At 46.1% G+C, this 24,800-nt stretch overlaps 1 protein-coding gene across 1 annotated transcript in view; it reads left to right on the forward strand.

Annotated features, from left to right (window-relative positions):
* The first annotated feature begins 3,112 nt into the window (after positions 1–3,112).
* The window catches only part of LOC146189312 (phospholipid-transporting ATPase ABCA3-like), a 95,692-nt gene continuing 74,004 nt past the window's right edge, over positions 3,113–24,800 (forward strand). The window contains exons 1-5 of the mRNA XM_084605233.1: positions 3,113–3,121; positions 4,672–4,936; positions 10,728–11,024; positions 12,171–12,259; positions 15,660–15,809. Of these exons, the coding sequence (XP_084461359.1) occupies positions 3,113–3,121; positions 4,672–4,936; positions 10,728–11,024; positions 12,171–12,259; positions 15,660–15,809 (810 nt within the window). The remainder of the gene's footprint in view (positions 3,122–4,671; positions 4,937–10,727; positions 11,025–12,170; positions 12,260–15,659; positions 15,810–24,800) is intronic.

Below are 24,800 nucleotides of genomic sequence, written 5' to 3' on the forward strand. Positions count from 1 at the left end.
GCACAGAATCTGTCCACGTGTTTCTGTGGACAACTGAAACGCGCTGGGCGTGAAGTTCGACAAAGAGAAAGAGGAGCCGTAGTGGAGGGCTACAGAGTAATCTCGACCTTCTTTACCGTGCGCTTAAGTCGCAGAGGGTACTCCCCTGATGGGGCTGGGACAGGTAGGTCACCGCCGCTTGCGGCGGGGGCTAGCCTGCCAGAGAATTTTTCTTCTGTAGGCCGTCATTGCACCCGCCACCGTTTCGGTGGTGGACGAAGGCTGTTGTTGTGACGCGCGTCTTTCTCTCCTTTTTTCCTTTTCTTTATTCTCTATTTTCTCTTCTGTCTGCACGAGGCAGCGGAGGTGGCTCATCTACAGAGCCAGTAGCAGGCCCGTGCATTTTCGTTTTCTTCCTACAGCCACAACAACAGCATCGCACAGCACACGGACGCCTCTTCGTTTCGCCTCCATCTAAACGCAGCCGCCTCGGTCGGGATTGAACTCGGATGCTCCGGCCCAGTAGACGGGCGTCTTAGCATTGCACCACCCCGGCGGGGCGGGCACTTTACAAGAGCCCTTTAAGCCTCTAGAGTGGAGGAAGCCTCATACAAACACCGCTTTTAGGGCAATGCAACGAAAATCCATTTTTCACAGTTCCGGTGAGACACTGAACCGCGACATGAATGAAGGGATAAAGGAGGGTGTAAAATTTCACGCGATATCGTAAGGACCCCGTGTCGTACAAGAGCCGGAGTTGGCGTTGTGTTGTTGTCGCAGTCCGTTGTAACGCGACTTTTATACCCAAGGATGCGGTATCGAACCCCGCTGACGCCCCCGCTTGTCGTGGAGCAAATGAATGCGCCCGTGTATTGCGCGATGTCAGTACACCCTAGGCGACCAAAGCTTCGAGTCCACCCCTACGGCATGTCATTGCCCGTGTCGCTTTGGGACGCTAAAACTCCAGGTGCTAAATCAAACCAAAACGTTTAGAGCGCACAAGCTCCGTGATTTTAGGTATGACACATAACCGTTTCGCAAACACACACACACACACCCTGTTTCGCACTGGCTGGACACTAAATAATAGCCAGGAATCATCGGTAGGTGCTTACAAACAAGCTCTTTTCACAATCCGGCTACCCTTAACCGTTCGTACACGCAACAGTTAGATCGGTACAAAATATGTCGAATTACGGCGGACCCGGTACAGATTGCTACGGACAAGAAAGAAGCGGGAAATCCGCGGGCAGGCGCGCTCTCGCTAGGCCCGCCAACATTTACATTAAACATCATCTCACGGTCACCGAACATCATATCTCAGTTCTCCTTCTCCTGTGGTCACCGGCTTGCCGCCCCGTAACATTTGGTTAGAGGTGCCGGGTACGTCATCATCAACCCTCATTCTGACCCGGAGCTTCGTCGCCCTGCGTCTTCTTGTGCCGTAGGCATAAAGTTAGGACGCATCGCATAGCTGGTCCCCAGCCTGCCGAACCCGACAAGACCTTGCCGCTCCTTCGCCCCGTCCAACGTCGCGACCGCAAGACATGACGAAGGTGTCTCTGACCCAAGACGCCGCCCACACGACCAGAAGAACCAACGAGATAACCGAACGACCATTTAACCCCACCGACCCGATTTGCCGACCATAGACCCCACGACCCAAGACGCCGCTGCACTCGAAGACATGACCCCTGTCCATGTCAAGCAGTGCGTGCCTAGACCTCTTCCATTGGGTCTTGGCGACCTGTGGTCTGAAAGCGTCCTAGGCGAGGTTTCATCCGAGAATCGTCGCGGCTGCAAGCCATTGTCTTCTTCCTTCTCCATCTTCTTCTCCAGGCATCCCGTCATGCGAATCGTTGCACCGTGGCTCATCAACGTCGACAAAATTCCTCGTCCACGATCGGGACGATCGCTACGTGGCCTCGGGTAATGTTACGGACAAGGAAGAAGCGGGCAGTGGCGTGGGCAGTAGCGCTCGCGCTAGGCGCGTAACATTTGCATTAAATGTTATCTCACCATCATCGAACATAATCTCTTAGTTCTCTTTCTCTGATGCTCACTGGCTTGCCGCCCCGTAACAATAATATATGGACGTCGGAACGCGGAATAAAGCTAAACGGAAACCTGGCAGCGACAACAAGGATCACTGCATAATGGTAGATAGAGATAAGTGGAAACGTTCGCACCTCTTTATGAATATTACTGTCATCATTCAATCATAAGTCGTTTCAGTGCGAAGAGACGATGAAAAGCTTCATCTGATAACTGGCGATATCTAGTTAAGTGCAATCGGTGATCAGGTGAAAGCCTAACTTTCCACTACGTTTGCTTGAAAGTAATAGCAGCAGTTTTTCGTATGACTAAGCGTAACTGAAACAGCTCTTCCAAAAAGGAATAAAGATGTGATACCACACATCTTATGCATTTGCTAGGATCGGCGACGTTAAATAGAGCCTTGCGTAGAATAAAATTTTACGAAGCATCGGTATTGGGCATAATTCAAACAAATAATATCAGCTTTTCTGAAGTTCAAATGCGTGAGAAGTTGTAGGAACGAAACAACTTTGTGCACCCAGTTTTACACCGCTAGATCTCTTGGGTTATCCGCGCTCATTTTGAATTGTTGTCGCCCGCAGTTGAACTCTGTCTACAGGTTCACCTATTTCGCTTTTGTGCATAATAAAACGTAAGAAGCAAAATATCAAAATAAAACACTTAGACCTCGTAAACGCTCACAAATACGCATTTTAGAGGACTAGAGTCGGCTCCGAATTAGGAAGCGTGACTTTTCATAAGACGTAATTTCCTTCTCGACTGCGTGTTGATATAGGGTAACCGCAAACAATTAATGCCAGGGGCTGTGCGGTGACAGTGGGCGTTAAAAGAGCACGCCGAAAACATGGCTGTTAGTAGCTCATTATGTATGACATTACGGTAACAACTCCAGGTGGTCGAAATTTCCGGAGTCCTCCACTACGGCGACCCTCATAGCCTGAGTTGCTTTGGGACGTTAAACCTCACCAACCAACCAACACTAGTACCCGTTGGCGCCTGTGTATTGTTGCCTGCTTTTATATGCGGAACCGGGGTTTAAGCCACAAACAATAGATAATTGGAGTCCTGAGCAACTATGGAACAGGTAAAAAAGGTAACAATGGCATTTTTCTGGGAAAAAAAATCTAGACACAAGAGATCTTCAAGAATAGTGCATTCATGTAGTTTTTAATGCTCTCTGATCAGCTTGGTTGGAGGAAGTAATCAAAAAAGAAGACGAAATCGGGGCACCGAACACGGAGGCGAGAAAGAGAAGAAAATTGAATTACGAAGAAGATCTGGCGTGATTTCGGATTGCAGCTGAGGTGAGCGCTCTGTGCAATGACCATATTTCTATCTTATCAAGAACGAAGCTGAAAGTAGCAATACTGAAGTCTTGTATGTGTTGCAGTTGTCATGCAAGGGATAGCTATGTTGAGTGTTCTATATGGTTGAGAATATTTTCGCTGGCGCGAGAGAAGCCGCCTTCAATGAATATTTGTAGAGATTAGACATGCAATTAATTAAAGTTTAAAATTTTTCTGTGGACACTTTAAAAAAAGTGTTTGTGAGAGGCTGCGGCTCTCCTTCCCTGTACTGTGGAAACTTTACTCGCAGGGGGGGAAGGGTGATTGTTCCTCGCCCTACGGGGCTGGGATGGTAGGTCAACACCGCTTGCGGCGGGGGCTAGCTAGCCACCCGAATTTTTATCTGTTGTAGGCCGTCATTGCACCCGCCACCGCTTAGGTGGTGGACGACGGCTGCTGTTGCGGAGCGCGTCTTTCGCTCTCTCTTCTCTTTCTTCTCTATTTTATCTTCTGTCCGCACGAGGCAGCGGAGGTGGCTCAGCTCTGAGCCAGTAGCAGGCCCATGCATTTTCCTTTCTTTCTTCCTACAGCCACAACAATAACACTTTACCCCCGCCCTAAAGGAAGGGAAAAAGATGGGAGTGAAAGTGAAAAACGAAAAGTAGGAGTGATAGAGGAGGGTTGAGGAATAATGTTGACAATTTTTGTTCTTGTTTTTGTTTTGGCTGTAGAAAGAAGGGAACAAATGCACGGGCCTGCTACTTGCTGAGCCACATACACTGCCTCGTACGGACAGAAGAGAGAAAGTAGAGAACAAAGAAAAAGAAAAGGGAGAAAAAGACGCGCGCCGCAACAGCCGTCGTCCACCACCTAAGTGGTGGCGGGCGCAATGACGGCCAACAACAGATAAAATTAGGTGACTGCGGCGTCCATGTTCTGTGCGATGTAAATGTTGAAAAACTGGGGTTCTTTGCACCAACATCGTACAGCGCACGGATGCCGATTCCTTTCACCTCCATCGAAACGCTGTCGCAAGCGGTGGGGTCCAAACCCGGTTTCGAGTCGGGTATCTTGACCACTGCATTACCCCGGCTGAGCAGACAGGTGCTGAAGTTCATCATTTTATTTGGACACCTGCGAACAGTTGTGAAAACTACAAACCATTTACAGCTCATCGGTCCATTGTTGCTGACTAACGCAAGGCTCGTTGTCGCTGTCTTTGCCCGTTTACGCCGAAGTCCACCCAGTAACCAGATTCAGAGGCACGGAAAACATCCAGACCGAGTACAGCGAGCAAATGCTCCTAAGAAACATTTGCACGTTCTTGTGGCGCACCGTATACATCCAGGCGGTGTGTCGCCACTACGTGTACACCGGGCTCGAGCTGCTGTATGTGGGATATTGGTTCATGTTCGCCGTGCAAGACACAGCGCCCGGAAAGCTCAACGCAGAGTCTGACGAGCGAATGGCCGACAATGAATCAATGCCTCCACCGCCATCCTTGGTGATTTTCACCCCTAACTCGAGCTACAACGAGAGGTTGCTGCGAACCATGATCGCCGACCTGAAGGCACTGCGGCCCGAACCAGCTCCTGCTCAGGAGAGATATTCAGGTGCAGCAGTTTGATCATTTCTTTCCGGCTTGCAAATATTTTTAGTGGCAGAGCATAATGGCATCTTTACCGAGAAAACTCCCGTAGTTATCGAATAATAATTCTAACCTACATGTACTGAACAAGAAGTTGCACTTCTGTGATAAATATGTCTCGGGCTTGCGAACATTTTTAGGCGCGATTACAGGTTTTAGTGGAATACGCGTGCTTCCTATAGGAAGCACGCGTTTCTGCTATACTGGTGCAATGTGGAGGCAATATTTGAGGCAATTATCATGCATGAATAAAATCATCGCTTCTCTTCTTCACTATGAAGTGAAGACACTAATAAAAATCAGATTTCATGACAGACCGAATTGGATGTTTTCTCAGACACATGCGCCGCATCTAAGCCACGATGACCGAATAGTTGAAATGTTTCAGTCAGATGTAAAATCGCCACTCTAAACAATATTGAACGCTATGCGCTACTCTCAAGCGAGGTTCGTGAGCAAAGATGACTACATACACACAACATACACAAACAGCATACACACAAGCGCTCTGGTGACAGTGGGATAGGCGAGGTGCAGTTGGTACGGAATAAAATTAATTAACGGAATAAGGAGCAAAAACCTGCGACACGCTGCACTATTGTTGCCGTTCTCACCGATAGCGAGAGTGCCAGGCACATTCCTTGTTCGAAAGCTGCGCGGCAGACAGAAATCACCACGACTGAAAGCTTGCATCTTAACACGTTCACTGCGTCGTGGCCCACCGGTGGGTCACGCAACGCAGTCCAGCCGTGCTGGCGCAAACAACGAGGCGTTTCTTGCAGTGCGGCGATGATATGTTTCCACAAATGCATGAAAATGAGTTTCCACTATCATATCACAGATGGCGGTAGAGATATAACAGATATAACATTTCGCAGATAACGAGGAACCGAGCGCACAGCAGGATCGTCTCTATGGCATTCGACCCTTGATGGATAAAATAAATCGCAATTTCTGCTCAGTGTTGGAGCCAGGCAAAGAGATTGTGATTGACGAAACTATGATTCCGTGGCGTGGGCGCCTCGCCTTCAGGCAATACATCCCAGGTAAAGCCCACAAGTATGGAGTCAAGCTATACAAGACTTGCACGAAGGAAGGCTATATACATTGAAAGTGGAAATATATGCCGGAAAATCTGACGCCATAGCGAGCATGGGGCATGCCGAAGAAGTAGTAGTAAATTTGATGGCTGGCTTCACCGGCTGTGGTCGCACACTTTTCGTAGACAACCTCTACGTGAGCATGCCGCTTGCGTCACGCCCGTTGAAGGATGATGCATTTTTATGTGGCACTCTCCGGTCGAACCGAAAGGGGCTTCCGAAAGAAGTTACAGAAGCTAGAGTAAAAACAAGGGGAAGTCGTTGGTCTTGAATCCCACAACGGCGTAAAGGTGCTGAAGTGGTTGGATAAATGGCCCGTTCTCATGATGACAACGGTTGCTGAGCATGACGCTAGCCTTGTTGATACCGGAAAAAAAAACGAGAAAGGGTGAGCCGATCATGAAACCGCGCACACTCCTCGACTACAACGCGGCGATAAAGGGCGTTGACTACAGTGACCAAATGACGTCCTACTACTACTGTCTACGGAAAGGGCTCAAGTGGTATAGGAAAGCTGCGGTGGAGCTCATCGTTGGAACTGCAGTTGTGAACGCATGAGTTGTCCGTTCAATGGTGGACGGTAAAACATCGCCAATAATCGAATTCCGCGAGGACCTGGCCCGCGCACTTTTCGGCACAGCTGAGATTGAGACCGAAAGGACACGCGGAACAAAGCGCGGCCATACGCTGGAAGAGGCCGATGGACCTGCACGGTCTGTCCGAAGGAGATGTACTGGATGCTACGCATCACTGAGAGCTCGCAGAAGCCCAGAGCAGGCAAGGGTAATGGCGAATAAAGTTGTTACATTCTGCGCAAATTGCGAGGGAAGGCCATTTATGTGTTTGCCATGTTTCAATCTTCTGCACGAGTAGAGCTCCTGAACATAGACTGCGTTTTAGACATCGTGAGCTGGTGGCACGTAAGACGTTTAGTTGCAAAGGCTGTGACTTGAACTGTTTTTTTTTTCTTCGGAAAATTATTCTGGAAATATTTCAATAAAATGTCGAGTTTGAGGTCTAATTCTTGTGTCTTGGTGCTTAGTGAATGCTGAAACGCAGGGTCACGTGGCGTTGCCCACAAAGAGGAGCTGGTCGGTGCGTAGTAAACGTAGCAGGCAACGGCTTCAAAACGCAAACTCTTTATTGTGGAAACTCGTGCATGCCCAGTAAAAGAAAGAAGAATCGAGGGCACGAGAGCAACAAGCGCCTCTGGCACTTGTTCGGACCAAAACGACTGAAACTCTTGGCCGCGATCTAATTACATAAAGCAGAAAATTTGTCGACAGAAAGGGCGCCGTTTTTCAAAGACATCCTTGAAAACTAGTGCATATAGTTCATTGGGGATGAAGCGAGCAGAGTCGCGGTAATAAATGACTCGATAAATTTTCCAGGTGCCGTATGCTACAAGGATCCATGATCCATTTGGTTCTTTACATCAGGTCATTTTTGTTCGATGACGTAGCCGTGCTATTCAAACGTTCGTGGGAAGCGACCTGACTATTGGCTCATTGGCGACCGGACCTCGCTATTGGACGCACCTTGCAGCCAATATTGAACCACAGCGCACAACGAATGGCGAAGGCTATCGTCAACGCAGGCATCTGCTGCTTTTCATTTCTGTGATCGGTCGATCGTCTGTCAGGCTTAATTGCGTCACGCGAAACAGAGTGGAAAAGGGGCAATAGATTCTTATAAAATGCGGCCCCAGAGGATGCAACTTCCTGGAAATGCACGGGCCAAGTGAACCACCTGATGATTTTCTGCGCTAGCATACATGATTGAAGTAGCCCGCGCAAACTGCGACTGAAAATGCCAGTACAGCCATCTTTCAGCAGGCGGAAAAAACAGCCTCATAAGTGTGCCCCACTGGTGTGTCACGCCGCACCCGCGGAAAGCGTCGGGTGACCCACCGGTGGGCCACAACGCACAGAGATCAAAACTATGATAAGGGGCTACGCAGTGAACGTGTTAAAATATAGATTGTACGTTGCTTCTTGGCAAACTCATCAACCATCGTTGTTGTGCTGAAAATCAATTTCTTTATTTTTTAGAGCTGCTGTTGCAAGCAGTGGCCTTTTCTTCATCGCAGTCTTCCTTCAAAACACAGTTTGCAGAAGGATGGATTATACGTCGATTCGCTATAGCCTATGACGTATTGACGTATGAAGTATTGAGCCGATACATGCCAACTGCACCTGATTTTAACCGTTTGCCGTCTTGTTACGCAGATACTGCCGCATGTTGCTTTTCCCAGGGAATCGTCCGCTTAATCTTTAAGAACACTGTGACAAAGGCCGCTGCTCTGAAAGCCATCGAAAGAAAGAACTTAACCATATGCGCAGTCAAGTCGGCGCGTGGTTTTCCCTATAAGAAATGCACGAGCTTTTAATTTGAGACGCACTCTTTCAGACCAGCTATCACCGGAATGGACTACTTTTTGCGGGCCACCTATATTTGAGAAATTTGAACGTGCTTTGCGATCTCGTTATTGGCGCCAATGTCAACCATAGCACCACGCATTCCAGTTTTTAAGCTCCGATCACAAGTCACGTGGGCTAATCTTTCTGCGCTGCAGCTGTATGATCTATGCTTCTTCGAAAATTCTGCATAACTGAAAGGGCACATTGAGATTTGCCAGTAAGTATTACAAATAAACACAGTTATTTGTGCTGCTGATATTTCGTAAAGAATAAAAATTACAGCCAGTGCAAGACGTAAGCCTCACTATAACCTAAAAAGAAGAGAACAGAACACCACAATTTCACAAAAATGTTTCTTTACGCCAGGTTCCATGACTACGTAACGGTGAGAGTTGCTAGTACTGCTACTTTGTTAAGTTTCAGCTCGTTTTGCTTCCACAGTGCGGGTACCGAGAACCCAAGACATGAAACTAGAATGCAGAAAAGAAGACACAAAGGAATGCACTCAGCTGTACTTCTCAGCTGTACTTGCGATCGCATCGATCGCAAGTACAGCTGGGGTTCTTTACTTTTAAGTAAATGTATTGAAAAAGACATTTTAGAACTAAATCACGCAGAAATGCAAAATAATGAAGGACTTTCGTAAAAATGGCACCCAAATAAAAAATATTCTCCCTGTGCTAAAAAAATTACCAACTGCCACATAGAAGAGAATTGTGCTAAAAAATGGTTTTAAAACGGTTTAAACTGTTTGCTAAGGCATTATCGCCCAAGTTTAGTGATGGTTAGGAAACGCTGTGAATACTTCAGTTAAGTTCAGGCGTTCAGTCGTGTCCGACTCTTCGTGACCCTATGGACCATGTCACGCCACGCTTTCCGGTATCTCAATATCTTCTTAACATCACATAACTTCATCTGCAGTGCCTCGAGGATGCTATCTAACCATCGCGTTCGCTGTCTACCCCTTCTCCGGCGACCCTCAACCTTTTCCAACATCAAATCTTTCTCCAGCGACTCCTCTCTTCTCATCAGATGACCAAAGTAGCTGAGCTTTAACTTTAGAATTTGACCCTCCAATGAGCAGTCAGGGTTTATGGTCGACAATATCGACTGATTTGATCTTCTGGCAGTCCAAGGAACTCTCAAGAGTCTTCTCGAGCACTACAATTCAAACGCGTCAATTCTTCGGCGGTCAGCCTTTTTCACAGTCCAACTCTCGCATGGATGCGAGAGTTGGACTGTGAATACTAGTCAGTTTCAATGCTGGTAACGTAATTTTGCTATGCTTTTCACTGCATGCTTTGGAAGAGGTTACAATTTTACCCGTGCAGCTAAGAGTACGTCGGAGAATTCGGTAGAAATACTCGATTACTTAGGGATGGAAATAGAAAACCATTCTTGGTTTGCGAAAGGCTATGCCTTGCTTCGCTGTATAATCACAGTGAACAAGAGCGAAGACAGTGTTTTGTTTCTGGACGAGTTGCTAGGGCATAATGCAAAACAGTGCTGGAAGACGAAGGGCAAGAAGGAGGAAGACACACGTCTGCGCTCTTGTGTGTCCTCCTTCTTCTTGTCCTCTGTCTACCAGCGCTATCTTCCATTAGCAAGACTATGAGTGCAAATTATGACTACGCGTAATGCTTCCACGAACATTAGACAAACACTAAAAGAACATTTTCAATAGCTTCTGATATGCCTATGAAGCTTCCTGCGTGGCGAGATATTTTAGCGCGTAACACTAGAATCAAACATATAGGTGTGCACGTAAATAGTACAGGAACCAAAATGAAAATAGCATTACATTCTTCAGGAAGACAGAACGTACTCTATGGCAGAGGCATATTCCAAGGTCAGCAGGGTAGCGCAGGCTTTACTGTTCTGTTACACGGCAATGGCACAACCGCACCATGCTGAGTTTTAAGAATGCCGCAAAGCTCATGATGTAAAAAATAGCGCGAAGAACACACGGACAGAAAGGGCGATGCAGAGAAGCGCGCAACTAAGGTTTATTGCTCATGAACGTTCACCAACTCGCCCAGATTTCTGCGTTACTTAAGCCGTAAAACTGGCTCGAAAGCATGCGTCACTTTACGCTGATTGCGCCGCAGATATTCAAAATAAGAAATTAAAAGAACTTTGATGTAACTACCTCAGTCATTGCTGAAAATCGCCCGGTGAGCTTTTCTGTTTCCGTGCGAAAATGTGGCGTTCTTAGCACTTACAAACTTCTACGCAGGCGCACTGCTCCAGAAGGCGATCTCCACGTCTACACAAGAGACTACAGTGTTCGTGGCAACAAATTTCACGCGGGAGTCTCTGGCCAACTGCTCTCGAGGAGGAAACAATCAAAAGGAGTCCGACCAGTACTTCCAGCAGGCACCCACTCCTCTCTGCGTCGCTTTCGACCAGCATACCAGTACGGAACTGCCAAGCCTCAAATACACACTCTTCATTCCGATATCCTTGAACGCTACCAGCAGCCTGCGACGGTCGTATCCCCTGGGTCGAAATGAATCATTGGAGCCTCGACTAGGTGAGTGAATTGCGTGAAGAGCAGCTGTACATTAATGCAGTGCGTGCAGCAAGCCTACTGAGAGGTGTTCCTGCACAGTTCAGACTCATCCCACACAATGGAGCCCAGGTTCCGCCTTTACTTCAAGCCTCTGTAATCACTAGGATGTTTGTTTTGTTTCTTTTCCCAGTACGGAATGCCTGTTCAGGCCAAGGTGCGCACAACCTTTTTTGAAGGCCAAGCGGCCGGGGAGGTTCACAATGACGAGTGCGTGGCGTGGTGAAGTTTTCGCTTCAACAAACCTTAAAAAGTGTTTCGTGGAAGCCTCGGTAAGCCAAAACCACCCTGAACCTGCAGTTCCAACCGAATAGGTCTCACACAAGAGACAGCAAGCTTCAAGCTGCGGTTCGCACTCGTTCCGTATCTCTACTTCTCTAATGTTCTCAGGCAGTGGGGGATTATTTGCATGCATATGGCAGAAAAACGATTTCATTACAGATTTATGGAAAAGCCATTTGCTCTGAAGTGCATATAGTCCGGTTTTGATGATGGTAAGTAAAATCATCTCTGCATGAATGTCGCCATTTAGACTGAGGTATTTGAAATTTGCCGACGTATACTGCATGCCAAAGCATGGCTTTTGCTCGCTAATTTTACCCTCTGCGTTCTCTAACCGTTATCACGGGCACCGGAATACAGAGAGACATTGCGCTTATTAATGAAATCTTTTAAGCGGAGAATGAAATACCAGTTAATCGTGTGTGGCCTCGCATCTCGTTGCATGAAGCAAATAGTAACCAGGTGCCTACATTCATTTCGTGTGGCATCTGCCACAGAGGGCTCGGCAAGCCTCCAAACAATACCTCGCGTGCTCCTGCCTCCTAATGCTCGGAGCAGTGAGTTGTAGCCGTGGACTACGTCGTAAGTAGATATTTTTCCCAACGTCTTGGTATTTGAGGTCGACGGGCTTGCTAGCATGAACTTCGTATGGCACGAATCTAACCAAAATTCAGAGAAAGAAACACGTCCGTTTGAAAATCAAGTACTCCTTTTAAATTGGCTGTAACGCTATAAATTGTGAGCGCAGCAGTTGTTGATGTTTATCCCATGCGGATTAACGCACTTCCGTTCCTATCGCAATTACGATTGACACCTTTCGGTTTGCAGAAGAGGCAGCCATGCTCCAGTACGCCATCGATCGTACTCACGTGAGGCTGCAGCGCGAAGCATTCAATTCCAAAGAAAGGCAACTAAATGTGAGTGAAAAGTTGTACACACAGTTTTTTTTTTTCGGATTGATGCAACTGCGTTTTTGCGTATTCTTCTGGATGATGCTTTCGCACTCACATTCGCTTACAAACGCTGATACGAGTAAAGCTGTTTCCGGTGTGCAGATTTACCTGGGTATCTTTATCGGAATGACGGTGAACGTTAAAAAAGAAAAATACTATTCAATGGCCGGTACTGAATTTTTTACACCTAACGCAACTGCACATTTTACATAATATAGGAATGCACATGGCGTTATGTCGATCAGGAGGAAGCATATTAAGCCTGTAATCTGCCACATTTTTGTCCCTTTCAAACTCAGAGCATTGGTCCCATGTGAGCTGGATACCACAGCTGCACTGGCAGTGTAAGATTGTTGACGCACAACTTGGCATTTTTCGTCGTTAAAGGCACCCAAATATTTTTGTGTACTTTGGGTGCACACTAATGAGCTAAGGATAACAGGGGAAACAAAGTAAGGGTGCTAGCTTCATACAACATTTTATAAACAAGCATATTTGGCTCAAGTGCGCCATGTATGGAATGCGTGTGCAGAATAGACCTGCAATGGCTACGTAGCTTGTTTAGTATAGTACCAACACGTGGTATATTTTTGGATAGCTTATGTAAAGTATGGATGGTTGGATTGTGGGGTTTAACGTCCCAAAGCAACTCAGGCTATGAGAGACGCGGTAGTGGAGGACTCCGGAAATTTCGACCACCTGGGGTTCTTTAACGTGCACTGACATCGCACAGCACACGGACGCCCTGCTTTTCGCCTCCCCCGAAAAGCTGCCGCCGAGGCCGGGATTCGATCCCGCGTCCTTGGGAACAGTAGTCGAGCGTCGTAACCACTGCGCCACCCCGGCGGGGTTATGTAAAGTATAATTGCATTTTTCAAAATTAAGTCTTGAGAAACTACCGGTAATCAGTTAATTACGATGAATTTAAACTTTGCGCTACATAATTATATCATATGTTGTTGGATAGCTTATGTCGAGTACAATCTCACTGCTGCACTGGTATATCCTAATTATTTATTGCAACTAATAATTCATAAATAAATTGAGGTTCACGCTAAATTATCTTCATATATCGCTGGATAGAGTATATCGATTTCGACTGCGCTACACAAAATTTAGTTCCTAATTATTAACTGTTAATTATCTCAATGTGCATATTTTACGCTAAAGCGTGTGATTATATAGTGTGGAATCGGCCTCGACAAGAAGAATCTAAAGACGAACGCTAAGTTGCGTAAAAACTATCTAGAACTGATAAACCAGGGCGTTAACCGATCATTTATCTCACTGGGTTCAAAAAGATGCGCAACAAAAACGAAACAGTAAAATAATGATGCGCATTAGCAGCTCTTAAGGAGAGTTAAGTGCCTCGGACAAGGTCAGCGGGAACCTGCTACCGGATGCTGACTTCTTGAGAGGCAATTATTGAATCGCAGAAATTCGATCATAGAAAAAAGGCTCAAAAGTGAGCTGTTCGCTTGTCTTGCAATTTCACAAAGCGCACTCCGCGGTCTACATGCAGTTATAGTGCATTACGTCAGTCGGATAGTTTCCCACGCGGGACTTGTTTTGCGACTGGTGCTTCGGCTTCATGGGTTCCTTTTTTAATCTTGACGCTCATTTTGCTTTTATACAAGTCTTACATTTTCTTCTGCTCGCGACTCGTCACAGGTAAACGGAACCGGAGCAGACCTTCAACCAAACCCGGCGCAGGCAGTAGGGCTCGTAAATATATCATTCACCGCTCGAGGTCGGCTGTTGGGTCTTCGCATATTTTGCAAAGATCGAATCTTCCAAGCAGAATTGTCCAAGCGATGGTGTACACCTACAGTGGAGCATCCGGCAGTCATAATCAGGCCGTCATTCTGCCGATCACCTGCTGCCATAACACCGAAACTCTACTAGCAATCAAAATTAACCATTCTAGTGTGTCCAAGCTACACCACGGTTGTGAAGCGAACCACGCTGTAGTAGAGGGCTGCAGAACATTTAGAGCATTTGGGGATCTTTAGTGTGCACCGATGTCTCGAAACACGGGCGTCTTAGTTTCTTTTCTTCCATAAGGAAAACGGCCGCTGCAGCAAGGATCGAGCATGCATCCTGTGACTCAGCAGCACAAGGTGTTTGGTGAGCATTAAACACTCCAGAAATCAGCAGATTTCAACAAGGTGGTACTCGTAATCGACTGATTGATCGTGATATGGCGTCGTCGGTGCAATGCCGCTCAGTGTTCACCCTACCTTCAATGACATGACCACCGAAGCAAAACGAAAACAAATGAACAGAGGCCAGCTATTGAAGATCAGCATGGAGACTAACATTTCAAAACGAACACAGAGATATATATATATATATATATATATATATATATATATATATATATATATATATATATATATATATATATATATATATATATATATATATATATATATATATATATGTATTCTTTCCCCAGTGCACTTCTTCGTCTTCAACATACAACACTGCTGTCAATTTTTTCCCTGCCATGGTGCCTCATTCATCGCTTTGTCAACGCATAATAGGTACCTGCAAAGCAGCTAGGAAACATAAACAACATAGAAAGGCCCACGGACCAATAGTCGGTCATTATTTCTCTATTAAACTTTAAAGTAAAGTATCATCAAACTGAAAAAGCCGCTCATACGTTCCGCATCAGGCAATCCCGTGGCCGCTATCTGCAACATGACGCCGCATGCTGGTATCGGTTTTCCTCCGGCAGATGGCATCACTCTTGCATAATGGCTACAGCTTTAACATAACCTTTGTCACACGAGCCAAAGATTGCTTTCGGGAGTAGGAGGAGGAGTAGTAGGAGGGGGATTAGGGGAGTATGGGGAGTAGAATGAGGGGGGGGGGGGCGGGCAAGGCTGCGAAGGGATGTGAGGCGGTTTGATGTCTCTGGTGACTGGCATACATGTAGGGGCTTAACTGCAGAGCCCAAATAAAACAAAATAAAAAAGCGCAGCAGCAGCTCAGCACTGTACGCCCTGCCACCACCCTATCCGATTGCTTAGAAAGTCGCGCTTCATCCCGGAGACCCTTCTTTCCTCCCCATCAGTGTCGTTCAACTTGAACCTGTAATCACTTTATTTCTCGCCACCTCTTGGGGCCACTTATGCTCCAGAACATCGACAGTATATATGCTCTAACGAAGTGGTTGAAGAAATGAAAAAATCACCTCGCAGTTTACTGTATAAACTAGACCGCAGAATATCGCGGACTTAAGGCAATAGACTGACTATCCATACTCGGTGCCGGCTGTAAAGATATGGTTGTTTTCGGTTGAATATGGTCCATGCGTGGATACGAACCTTCCGCGTCTTTTTTTTTTTTTTTGCAGATCACAATCCAGTCGATGCCTGGTTGGGTGTTCTCCGGTTTCAACACCATATACCGACCAACTATCCTTCTTGCTGCATTTGCTGCCTTTCTGGTCCCGCTGGTACGCCGGATAAATGCCATAGAACTGGAATTTAGTTCAGGACTCGCGGTGAGTAGATAGGGGGACCCCTCTGCTACCATGTCAGATATTTTGCGAGATATTAACTGGTAAAAATTGCCAGTAGTTTAACCATGCTGACGTATCCTCACTGAAGTTTTCTTTAATCCACCAGAATTTTTGCGTTAATAATTTAAATTATGGTCTCTGGTGGTGACAATGCCTAGAGGTTTTACGTGATGAAAGTTCTATCACTTTGTAGATATTAAAAATCTTGCTTTAAATTGCCAATTAATTGAAAATTACTACAAAAAACAAAACTTACAGCTTAAGGTTATGATATGTCGAAACGTAAAAGAAAGCTTAGGAAGTACGCACCAATTTCAAAACGGGTACACTGCTCCATCTACAGCATTTTCGTTCTCGCATCCGGTGTTAAGTTTGGGTTGATTTGCCCTTCGCAAATGGATTCCTTCCTCTGATGAAAGCTGAACACATGTGGCCTCTTGACTCTGAACCTCAGAGCATCGGCGTCGTTCGATGTTGAGCACAAGATTCCGAGCCGTCGCCTCGGCGTTTTCTTGTCTTGCATCACCTTTCTGTCGCTCCTCGAGTTATCACCTCCTAGTGGAGGCGCACTGCGTGTTCGTAGTTAGCATCCCGCTCCTACCTCGTACGCTTTATGCAGTTTCCCAAGGTTCTTTTACGCATCGGCTTGCAGACCCCTACGCGCCCTCGTTTCATTCTTCAGCGCAGTGCGACGGGTATGAGCTTCACGTTCTGTCTACATTTATTCTGTGCCACTACAGTTACGATAACTCACATGCTCTCCATCTACATTGAGATTGCGAGCCGAATGTGCGTAGGTTTTGTAATGAACGGCATGTGTTGTGGCATCCTCGATACGCAGCGCACTGTCGCTGTTTCGCGGCTCTCCTTACAGGGAAATATGTAGTCGTTTACGTGTCGGCAACCTGTAACTTATATTGACTTCTTGCATCTTCCTACTCCTGTTCATAGAATCCAGTGACTTCTAAGCGCTTTCTCTGCCTCGGGCCATTTTTATCCGCCGCAGAGGATTGAGAGAGACATCGCACAGTGCTGGAACCTAATCATAAAAACGCTCGTAATACGTTTCCCTGTATAAAAACAGTATTATAGGTAACATTGTGTATCGAGAGCCGTCCTGATATGAAACGAAGTTTCATTTCACTTCGAAAGTTCAAACCATCGTCTTTGTATTTTAATAATAGTGCTTCAAATTTCGCCTCCATTTCTTTATAAAGTTATTAGAAGAGAATTTGCAACCCCGCATTGTTAACGGTGCAATGCGCGTGTTGGTTTCGGGGTTGTTTTTTATATTGTTTTCTGCAAAAACAACGGCTGATATCTGAAAAACTGCAATTTTGAATACGCTTTTAGCGGCATAAAAGATTAAACTGAGCGTTCTTTTTTTTTTTTCTTATCCTAATAAAAAGAGATACAGTGTGAGGAACAGGGTGGCTTCAAGACGTTAAAATATTCAAGATATTAAAATTGTGCGAGAAAGAGCATCTCGTGGTATTTAAGAGTCAAGCAGTATTTTTTATGTTCTTTTAGTTAGCCCCTTATAGGAGTGTAGGTGAGTTAATTTTGTATATTAATCATACATAGAAACGTTGAAAGTATTCGTGTTTTATATTTTTACGCCGCGTAGCGGAGTACTGAGAAGCAGCAAGAGCAGCAGAAGAAGAAGCGGAGGAAGCGAGGGCGCACAGACTGTTCCGGGTTTTTCTGAGCCGTGTGCGTCCCTTCACTTGTATTAAAACCATTTTATCCGTTACATTTGGTGGAGGCGCTGGGTCAGCGTCAGTGTCAGTGTCAAAGTGTCACAGTGTCAGTGTGTGTAGACAATGTTAAAACAGATGCTTTGGTTGACACTGGTGCCGCTGTGTCAGTTATGAGTCTTTCATTTAAGAACCACCTTCGACAGAGTTATGTTTGTGTTGGACAAAAACACTACGTTTTGTGTAGTTGGGGGTGAAACATTAGTTCCGGTTGGCCTGTGCTCAGATTCAGTTGTAAGTGGTGACGAGTGCTATAGGACAGAATTCGTTGTATTGAGACGTGCCACGCATGACGTTATCTTGGGTGTTGACTTTTTGCGCGAGTGTGGTGCGACTTTAGACTTTAGTGCCGGTGAAATTTGTTTGCAGCCGAAAATTATCCCCGCATTAGTATATAACATGTCTCAGAGTCATCAAGGAGTTCTCGCCTTGAAGGAAGATGTGCTGCTGCCTGCGATGACGGCGACGTTTCTCCCCGTGAAGTCATCTGAATACTTCATGGGTAAACATTCAATAGTCGTCGAGCCGGATGTCTCGAATGGAGCGAAAAAAAATATTTTGGTGCCAGGCTCCGTCGTGGAGTCGGAGGATGGTCACGCATACCTCTGGGCTGTGAATGTGTCCGAAGAGCCTGTTCGTCTTCCTTCTGGTTTGACACTCGCGAGATTTGAGAATGATGTGACTAATACTGTTGGAATTATTTCCGATTGCAGAGGAGCCGCGAAAGACAAGTCTGAGTATTGTGCTGAGTTTGAGGGCTTGGTCAACAAATCGCTCCCATCTAGTGAACGTCGTATTCTGCAAGACATTCTGATAACTCATGCCCAAGTGTTCGACTTTGCCTCAAGTGGATCGGGTAACCATTTCCCAGCTTCTCGGCTACAGCACAAAAAAAAAACACAGGAAGCGCACCCCTTATTCGCCAAAAACCTTACAGTCTCCCCAGCAGAGCGCAAGATAATTCAAGAACAGGTGGACGAAATGCTGCACAAAGGAATCATCCGAGACTCTTCCAGTCCGTGGGCCGCACCTGTGACCCTGGTGCGAAAAAAAAGACAATTCTTGGCGATTTTGTGTAGACTACCATCGTTTGAATGCGGTAACAAAGAAAGACGTATACCCATTACCTCGCATTGATGAGGCTGTGGACTGCCTGCATTCGGCGTCATATTTGTCCTCTGTTGATTTGCGATCTGGTTATCGGAAAATTCCTCTACATCCATCCGACCGTGAGAAGACTGCTTTTGTAGCACCAGATGGTTTATACGAGTTTAATGTAATGCCCTTTGGATTACGCAACGCTCCCGCGACGTTCGAGCGATTTACGGACACTATCCTTCGTGGCCTCAAATGGGAAATATGCATGTGTTACCTTGATGATGTTATCAGTTTTGGAAAGACCTTCCAAAAGCACAATGCGAGGCTCCATAAAGTTCTTGGATACATTGGCAAAGCGGGCCTCATTTTGAATTTGAAGAAGTGCCATTTTGGAAAGCGACAAACTTTAGTTCCTGGATTCCTCGTCAACGAGGATGGTATCAGGCCGGATCCGCAGAAGATTGCTGCAGTACGCGACTTCGAAACTCCACGCACCCTGAAAGGTATTCGGAGCTTTCTTGGCCTCTTTTCTTATTTTCGTCGCTTCATTGCTGGTTTTGCGCAACTTGCCCACCCCCTTACTTCTCTACTGCACAAGGATTCGCAATTTGTGTGGACCCCAGAGTGCGAATCCTCGTTCAATCGGCTCAAGTCTAACTTCATCACCACTGCTGCGCCACTTCGACCCTTCTGCTGTGACTGAGGTCCACACTGACGCCAGTGGAGTCGGTCTTGGGGCGGTGCTTGTGCAGCTGCATAGTGGGGCTGAACACGTTGTTGCATATGCCAGCCGCACGTTGACAAAATGTGAACGGAACTACACAGTTACCGAATTGGAGTGCCTCGCAGTTGTGTTCGCTGTGCACAAGTTCCGACCATACCTATATGGACGCTACTTCACCATAGTTACTGACCACCATTCGCTATGCTGGCTCATCGGACTTCGCAATCCATCTGTTCGTCTGGCGCGCTGGGCATTACGCCTGCAAGAATGCAACTTTGGTGTCGCGTACAAGAGTGGACGACATAACAGTGATGCAGGCTGCTTGTCACGACACCCATTGCCGACTTCCGTTAACGATGAAGACGGCTTCGACGGGTGTTTAGCCTCAATCGCGTCGACGTTTCCTAGTATGGCGACCTTTAGGCGAGAACAACGCAACGACCGGTCACTACAGCCTACACTACACTACAGGAAGAGCAGAGTCAACGCAGTTTACTATCGAAGATGGTGTTTTGTTCAAGAAGAACTACTCAGTTGACGGTGCTGCCCTTCTTTTGGTCGTCCCAAAAAGTCTCCGTGCACAAGTTTTGCATGCCATGCACGATGATATTACTTCTGGACATCTAGGCTTCTGTCGTACCCTGCACCGAATTCGCCAGCGTTTTTATTGGCCACAAATTTATAAGACAACCAAGCAATACGTTGCGACATGTCAAAAATGCCAACGACATAAGGCACACACCACCACGCTGGCCGGATCTTTAAAACCAGTTAAGCCACCTACCTCGCCTTTTGAAAAGATTGGAATTGATCTGCTCGGTCCTTTTCCAAAAACTGTGGAGGGCTGCCGCCGGGTTATCGTCTGCGTTGACTATCTTACCAGATACGCGGAGACCGCTGCTCTCGCTACCGCAAAACCTGCTGATGTTTCGTCGTTTCTTTTGCATTCCGTTATTCTTCGCCACGGCGCACTCCCTGTTATTATACGTGATCATGGTCGGCAATTCACTGCTGATGTCGTTGAAGAAATGCTCCGACTTTGTGGTTCACACTACCGACACTCGACACCGTATCGTCCGCAGACCAACGGTCTCACCGAGCGCACCAACCACACCTTGACAACCATGCTGTCCATGTACGTCTCGTCTGACCATCGCAACTGGGATTCAGTGCTACCGTATGTGACGTACGCTTACAACACTGCAAATCATAAAGTTACCGGCTATTCTCCTTTCTATTTACTCTATGCAAGAACTCCCCACGTTTTCTTAGACACCATCTTCCCATTTTCCCCCAATGACGATGCGTCTGTTTCCCAGATACTATGCCGTGCCAAAGCCCGTCCTATAGCCCGCTTACGCACACTGGCTTCTCAAAACCGCTCGAAAGAACACTACGATCTGTATCATCGTGCAGTTGCTTACTACCCTGGAGACTACGTCTGGCTTTGGACGCCTACTCGTAAGCGAGGATTGTATGAGAAGTTTCTCTGCAAGTACGATATACCCTTCGTAGTGTTGGACCAACAGAATGACGTGAATTACGTTATCGCCAAAGTCAGGACGGATAACCGCCGATCCTGCAAGACACAAGTTGTTCACGTGGCTTGCATGAAGCGCTGCCATCTTCGATCTACCTAATTTTCTCGAGGACGAGAATTGTTTGCCCGGGGGGAATTGTTACGCCGCGTGGCGGCGCACTGAGAAGCAGCAAGAGCAGCAGAGCGGAGGAAGCGAGGGCGCGCAGACTGTCCCGGGTTTTTCTGAGCCGTGTGCGTCCCTTCACCTGTATTAAAACCATTTTATCCGTTGCAATATGTTTACAACTCTCAATGTAAACGGGAAAAAAAGTTTCGCTTTAACGAGCGGATGCATGAAATTGATAAATTCTAACACCTGTCGTGGTTACAATCATACGCACACTAAATGCATGGCATGCTGTCACAAAATCAGCAAGCCAAATGCTGCTCTATTAGAAGTAGGGTCACTGTTTCAGAATTAAAGCCACGCATCGTACTACTATGACATGGCGTAGAAGAGCGATGTGTCATTGGTCTTTTGCGCCCAGTGCTGTCACTGTGTGAAAAGAAACTATGTCGGTAATCCCAGGGTAAATTTTGAAACCTGTGATGACGTGACTTACTTAGCGTCGAGATTGTTTACTTAACGGACAACACTTGGGCGTTCGCTGCCTCCTACCTGCGCGTAAGTTACCGCGAGCAAATTCGTAGAGGTATCATTCAATACAACAAGCAGCTTTAATACGCCTTTGCACACTATGAAATTCCCAAATATTGAACCGTTATGCAGTTTGCAAACTCTCGGAGACATTCAAGCCAGCCATTCCTTTAATTGAATGCTCAAATCAAGGTTTAACTATGCTGGCTAGGTCTCAAATCACATATATCGCATGCCAGCCATCCTGCCTTCCCTAGATATGGAATTATATAACCATTCAAGGCACCTCTGCGAAATAGACTCAGCATATTTCCGAATTTTCGCCATCTCCAAATTGACAGAAGGCAGGTTTATACACATGCCTGCTCCCGGCTTCTGCGATACCATTTGATCGGGAGGAAACGTTTTTGATTATAAATCAATGTGGTGATCATGTTATCGACAAAAGTTCTCGACAAATTTCGATGAGTGCAAAGATTTACATAATAATGTTTTACCTGTCCTCAAAAAAACTGCATTGTACCTAAAGGCCTGACGATATATTGATTGTTATAATAATGTTTAACAATATACATATGTACATGTCGGTATAAAAGAAACTGTCGACGCAGGAGGCAATCAACATGTGCAAGCTATGCCATACTCAATAGTTCCATGCTTCCGTGTAGAAACTTCCTGCATCAATTCAATACCGGATGCAGCATACAGGTTTTTGTACGAGCTGAACCGCCATGAAAACTGCGGAGCTCTGATTCCAGAATTTCGTGTGTATTCAGTGGCTATCATTTCTGGATAACAAAAACCGCATTGAGCTGGAAAAGCATTTAGAGCTCTAAGTTAACACGAGTACATTTTAAAAATAAAAAGATGCTAAAAAACAGCATACACGAAAATTCGAACTTTGCTCCCGCATACTAGAACCTGGTAGTCTAAACACTACTCTAGGACCGATTCTGTTTGCAGTGGTTATATTTCTCCTTTGATAGCGAACTTTACTCTTTCGCACAGTATATTTTTCTTTGGTGGAGATGTTCTGCTCGTAATTCACCGATCGTTCTTTGCATTCCTGAATTGTTTTCCTGGCTATTACGAGGGGTCGCAAATGTACCGATTCTTATATTGAATAGCTTTCTAGAAAGCAAATCTCAGAATATCTTAATTTACTAGTGCTAAGTGTTATGCATTTTCTTGGAGTGCACGTAATTTTTGCTGCATACAGAAATATGCCCCACAGTAATAGGTTTCATATTGCATATTTTAGCAACAGAGCAGCGACATCAATGAGTACACTTCCGACCACGTGTCGTCCTATATCCGGCTATGTGTGCATATTTCAGCGGCAAGCGATGTTTCAGTCGTTCTCCGGGATATTTTGCCGTCACTAACGAAGCGTAATCTTCCTCCTAGAACTTGAATTCTCGCGTTGAAGGATCTTGTGCAGTGAGAAATATGAAGATGTACCGCAAATCGCACTAACTGCAGTGACAGTTGCGCGCGCAAAACCGATGCGATGCACGTATGTACTTGCTAGAGTACACTCCTATGAATTCATATCTTTGAGATGGTCGTCAATCAACGCGTACTCCACATGTACAGTAAATCTATAACGTATATGTATGTTTTCGCGCTCAATAGCGAACTGGCATGCTGTGGCATGGTCATTCTAGCTGAGCTTCATCGATCCGTCGGCCTTGAGTTGAGAAGCGGGAATTTTATATCCGATATCATTGCCATAAATTACGGGTTCGTCGGGATTGAGCTTAACCGGAATGGGTCTGTCCGACATAAGAACTCCGATCTGGACCGGTCTGTCCTATGTCAGATTCGTGCCGGACCGGGATACCCGGTTTGAAATCTATACCATAAATGGATGTTCGGTATGAGCTCCGTACCGGGCAGGTCCGCCCTAGCTGAGTCCATTCACGACATATTCTGTCTGATTCGCCCCTCATACCGGAAACAGACTGTCCTACATAAGCTCCGTGTCGGACTGGTCTGCCAGTTTCAAACCTTATACCGGTCCGAAATAAGCCGGTCTAAACTTCATACGGGATTGGTCATATCGGTATACGAATTATACCGTGCAATACAGGAGCAGCAAAAACCGTTTTGGCGCGTATACAGGATTTTTCACTTAGGTTTTCATAAACGGACGACTTATCAAACAAATCAACATAATCCTGGAGATTGCAGTAATTAGACATGTTTTCTGATAGGTCAAGTGAACATTCTTGTGGCTCACTACAGTTTATGTCGGCAGGTAGAAAACACTCATGTGCGCAATGTCCCCATTTCTTAGCAGATGTATACCAATACTGCTACCCAGAAATTAGGATACCACTAGCCTTGAAAGGCATTCGTCGATCACCTATGCTCTCAACGGCTTAAGCTCTGGTTACCTCGTAAGCAGCTGCCAAACTTCTTAGGTACCAGTAAGCATATAACCTTCGTTATTTCGAAGTAGCATATGGCCAGACGTAAAAATCTGCAAATATGTTTTAGAGGAACCGTGTTTTGTCATAGAAATATACCTTCACCTCACAATATATCTAGGCGTTTATAATATTTGCAGCGAATTGTTTGCCAATATTTCTGATCTAACACTATTTGGGTGATTTATCAAATGCTGATAAACCAGCATGTGTTGTTAGAAAACCAGACGTGGTGAATTCTTCCGACGCTCAACGCTACGATCCTCAGCCCAGAGGGGCAATTTTTCATCGAGGCTGCCTAACACTCAGCCTGAAATATCTCCAGTTAGTACAAAACATTTTTCAAGGAGCACTAGCTGTTTCTTATTAGAGTACCTAAACCTGGTGGAGAGTCAACTGATTGTGATTTAGCCTTCGTTAAACCTAGTGTAGAGCGATAGCTGAAGCATGGAGACGCATAGGGGGCAGCGGTGGTGGCCATCCAACTGCTTGTCGATCCTGCCTTAAAGCATCGTCGCGGCGGTGTTTCGTACGACGCTGTTCACTTTATTCCGGCGTTTCCGCCGCTTTTTTCGTTTTGGCCATTGTCTTCTCTTCTGCACACTTTGAGCTCGCAACGGCATGTGTGTCCGGATTGTCAGATGCAGCCAACTGACGATCGTAACGAGTACGGATGCTCATTTGCTGCTCCTCCGAGTCCTTGGCGCAACTCCGGCAGAGGCGCGCAGCGCGCCTCTATATATATTCGAGATTGACGTCAGCGATCATGTGTCTCGCCACGCTGC

This window comes from Amblyomma maculatum, chromosome 5 (genome assembly GCF_055883805.1).
Source record: "Amblyomma maculatum isolate TAMU_Amacu chromosome 5, ASM5588380v1, whole genome shotgun sequence".
NCBI lineage: Eukaryota > Metazoa > Arthropoda > Arachnida > Ixodida > Ixodidae > Amblyomma > Amblyomma maculatum.